Source organism: Pseudomyrmex gracilis, unplaced genomic scaffold (genome assembly GCF_002006095.1).
Source record: "Pseudomyrmex gracilis isolate BER0280 unplaced genomic scaffold, ASM200609v1 scaffold_4796, whole genome shotgun sequence".
Taxonomy (NCBI): domain Eukaryota; kingdom Metazoa; phylum Arthropoda; class Insecta; order Hymenoptera; family Formicidae; genus Pseudomyrmex; species Pseudomyrmex gracilis.
Genome location: NW_018025380.1, coordinates 1 through 3,348, shown reverse-complemented (window position 1 = coordinate 3,348; position 3,348 = coordinate 1). Strand labels below are relative to the sequence as shown.

General features: G+C 34.3%; 1 protein-coding gene across 6 annotated transcripts; it reads right to left on the bottom strand.

The window, feature by feature from the left end:
- Positions 1-6: 6 nt before the first annotated feature.
- On the bottom strand, positions 7-3,251 carry LOC109863416. Of its 6 annotated transcripts, none has more exons than XM_020443673.1 (5): positions 2,948-3,251; positions 1,494-2,552; positions 737-1,398; positions 478-624; positions 7-169 (listed from the first exon to the last, which is right to left on the bottom strand). In XM_020443673.1, exons 1-2 carry the CDS (start codon positions 3,152-3,154, stop codon positions 1,590-1,592), a joined length of 1,170 nt encoding a protein of 389 aa, XP_020299262.1. In that variant the 5' UTR covers positions 3,155-3,251; the 3' UTR covers positions 7-169; positions 478-624; positions 737-1,398; positions 1,494-1,589. The 6 variants fall into 6 exon arrangements, with proteins under 6 accessions (XP_020299262.1, XP_020299266.1, XP_020299267.1 ...); XM_020443677.1 differs by having other exon boundaries at positions 737-1,723; positions 1,844-2,552; XM_020443678.1 differs by having other exon boundaries at positions 745-1,723; positions 1,844-2,552.
- Between the last annotated feature and the right edge of the window lie 97 nt (positions 3,252-3,348).

Genomic DNA, 3,348 nt, shown 5'->3' with positions numbered 1-3,348 from the left:
AAAACTCAATATTAAATTCTTCCCAGTCTTTTTGCGCTTCCACAAGAGACATTACCAATCTCGTAGGACATTTGGTTTTTGTAGGATACATGACACTTTCTTTAGATTTATTCATCCATTTAGTTGCCACCACGCATATGCCACCATCTGGCCAAACAACGACTGAAAACTGTCATGAAACAGAAGAAATAAATAAAACAAATAAATACTTTATTGTCATAAACTAGACGTTAATAATGAGTTTCCAGTTAAAGATTTTTACATATCATGTGTACCGTATCAAGCTTTTTGTACATCAAGATCCAGATTATGTTTTACATCTTTTAGCATTTAACTTGTAAAAAATTAAATGTAAAGTTACAATGTCAACAATTATATGTAATATAAATAGACTAATGAATAAAATTGACATTTTCATTAAATAAAAGAAAAAATAGAGAATTCCTATAGCTGAAAGATCACTGCAGTTTATCTCACCCTTATTTTACTTTTGCTCAGCATGAACGAGCGGAATACACAGAGAACTATTATCAGCAGGAATGAGAATACATTTCTGGAGAATCTGATCAAGAGACCAGACTTTTTCGGTTTCCTCAAGTTGCGATACCTTACAGATGCCCATGTCTGTAGAATGAATAAGAAATGAAAAAAAGTCACAAATGTTCTGAAATCTATGTCCGTGCAAAGAAATGCGTGTGCTACGAAAGGAAGTACAAGTAATTTTTGAGATAATGACCACTTCACCACTTTTTGACTGAAAACAACAATCAGCTTTTGACGTAGAAAGTATCATTCCGGGCATAGTTAACTTGAAATAAATCTCTACTTCATCGTCTTCCGCGTAATGTTTTTGACTTAGTTCAATGCGTTCTTCGTCAAGTATATTTTTCTGCATGAGTCGACCTCCTCTTTCAAAGTCTCTGTTATAAAGTTGTTGAAGAGGTATATTTGTTGCTCTTAGACAACGCTTGATGACACCCAAATAATTTTCATACTTAAATGCACTGAAGTTATTAAGAGCCATATGAGTGCGACATTCCGTAGCTAAATGGCAAAGTACATGAACGTTATAAGTGACAAATTCATTTCCAAAGATATCTGCAGCATGACGAACAAATGAACGAAGAAGAAAATCTGCTAGTTGAATCATATCGTTCCTTTCAACTAAAAGAGGACTTGAAAGAATATATACTCCGCATTGCAAAAATAAGTAGTTTGTATATAAATTTNGATCTAGCAAACTGAACATCTTCAATCCGTCATACAGGAAAAGCCTCCTAAATTCTGATGCTTTGTATCTTCCGAAATAAGATAAATTGCGAGGTCTTCTGCAGAATTCAGCCGGAATATAAGATTTAATTTCGTCGATTGTAGCGGACACTGCAAATTTGTCGCGCACTGAAATTTTTCCTCGATTTAATCCTTGTTTTCCTAAGATAAACTCCATCAATCGCTGAAAAACTCCAATATATAAAAGATGCATTTCATCCAACCTGAACTGAGACACCATGCCGATCCTAATTTCTTCTAACGGAGACACGATCCCGGAAATATGATGAGCAGCATCTATCTTTAACCTAAACTCTTCATCATTGCGAAGAATTGCATTTTGATCCAAAAAAACTTCTGTTTTTATAGCGCATGCCAATAACATGACATTTGTCACAAGCTTTTCTTGGTGTATGTCCTTTAATGCACTTTATAAATGCTCTTGCGGGAGCATCTAAAATAAAATTCCGTACTTTAACACGATACAAAGTGTCATTAAATATAATTCNATTTATCATTAAAATAGAAAGTTCATCCACAAATTGCCGTAGAAAGGGTTCTAGTGGAGGTTTACCTTCCCCATGGTAAACTACTATTATAAATGGCTCTTTCTCATACGCAAGACAACCTAATATTGGCCAAAATGTTTGACGGGAACTAGGATATAATTCCAGANCATCAATGTTGATGTCAAACTGTATATTCTCTCTGTCAGAAAGATACTTTTCTGACAGTCGTGGCACAACACTATGTTGAATACCTTTGTACCAGAATTTACCATTTCCCATATCTACAAGATTTGTAGTCCTAGGAGTTTTTAATAAAGTTCGATAAGTCTTTGGTAGAATAGGAAACACTATCTGCAGCATTCTGAGAAGTGCATCAATTTTTTTGCAAGAAACCCCTTGTATAGCCCACTTCTTCAATTCACGTAGAATATACGCATTCCTTTCTTCATTATTATCATGTAAAGCTCTCAGATCCTCAACTGCTTCGCAAGCATCACTACATTCTGAGGAATTTGATTCATATTCTGAATCACTGTTAGCCCTATGACTGCCATCCTCACTTGTATCATTGTTCTCCTGCGTCTCAATGCATTCTTCACTATTATCTCTATCACAACCAAATTCTTCATCGTGATCACTTTCGATGTCATTAGTACTGCTGTTTGAGAGAGACGAGTGATTGAAAATGTTCTCAATACGTTGCTGCAAGCTTGCGACATGCAATCGTGTTACTGCCTTTGTNTCAGCCCTACAACTAATTTTTCTTTTACGAACCTACATAAATAAAAAGAAGATAAAGTATAAGATATTTTAATCAAAAACTTTATACTTTAAAAAATCTGAAACATCTNATGTGTACAGAACAAAAACTCCATTAGACGTCTATTAGACGTCGACAGCTCCATGCGACATCTAATAGATGTCTAATGGATGTCTGAATGGATGGATGTCTGTGTGGGTAATTATCACAGACTTACAGCTGCAAACTAATTTTTCAGGCTAACCTTTCAACTTAACCTGTTTGTTGCCTATTTAGGTTATAGATTGTACGAGTAATTCTTAAAAGAAGCCTAGTGCTACGTTAAACTTATTCCAAAGGTACATTTATGAATATATATAAAAGTTAAACTGATCATAAGCAAAATTCGTATATATAATTACATACTTACTGGTTTTGCGTTATCTTCCATCTTGATAAAAGACTGCTCGGCGGGAAATAACACTGTTGCGCAAAAAAACCATAGCGTCGCGATAAAGAACAATGACCAATCAGCTATTTTTGTGGAAGTAACAACATATAACGAAATATGATTGGCTGCGTTCAGCAAAACTCTGCGCTTAGCAAGCGCTTTGCTATTGTTGCTTCTCATTGGCATATACTTTCATACATCATACAGATTTATAAAAAAGGGACAATTACAGACAATAAGCATTTGCTAAGATCTGTTGAACGCAATAGTGCAAAGATTATTAAATTGTAAAAAAAGATATACTGTGTCAAAGTGACATAAAAACACATTTGCAAATAATAATTTTGAAAAGATTTTATCACTTTCAAAAACCTTTTATG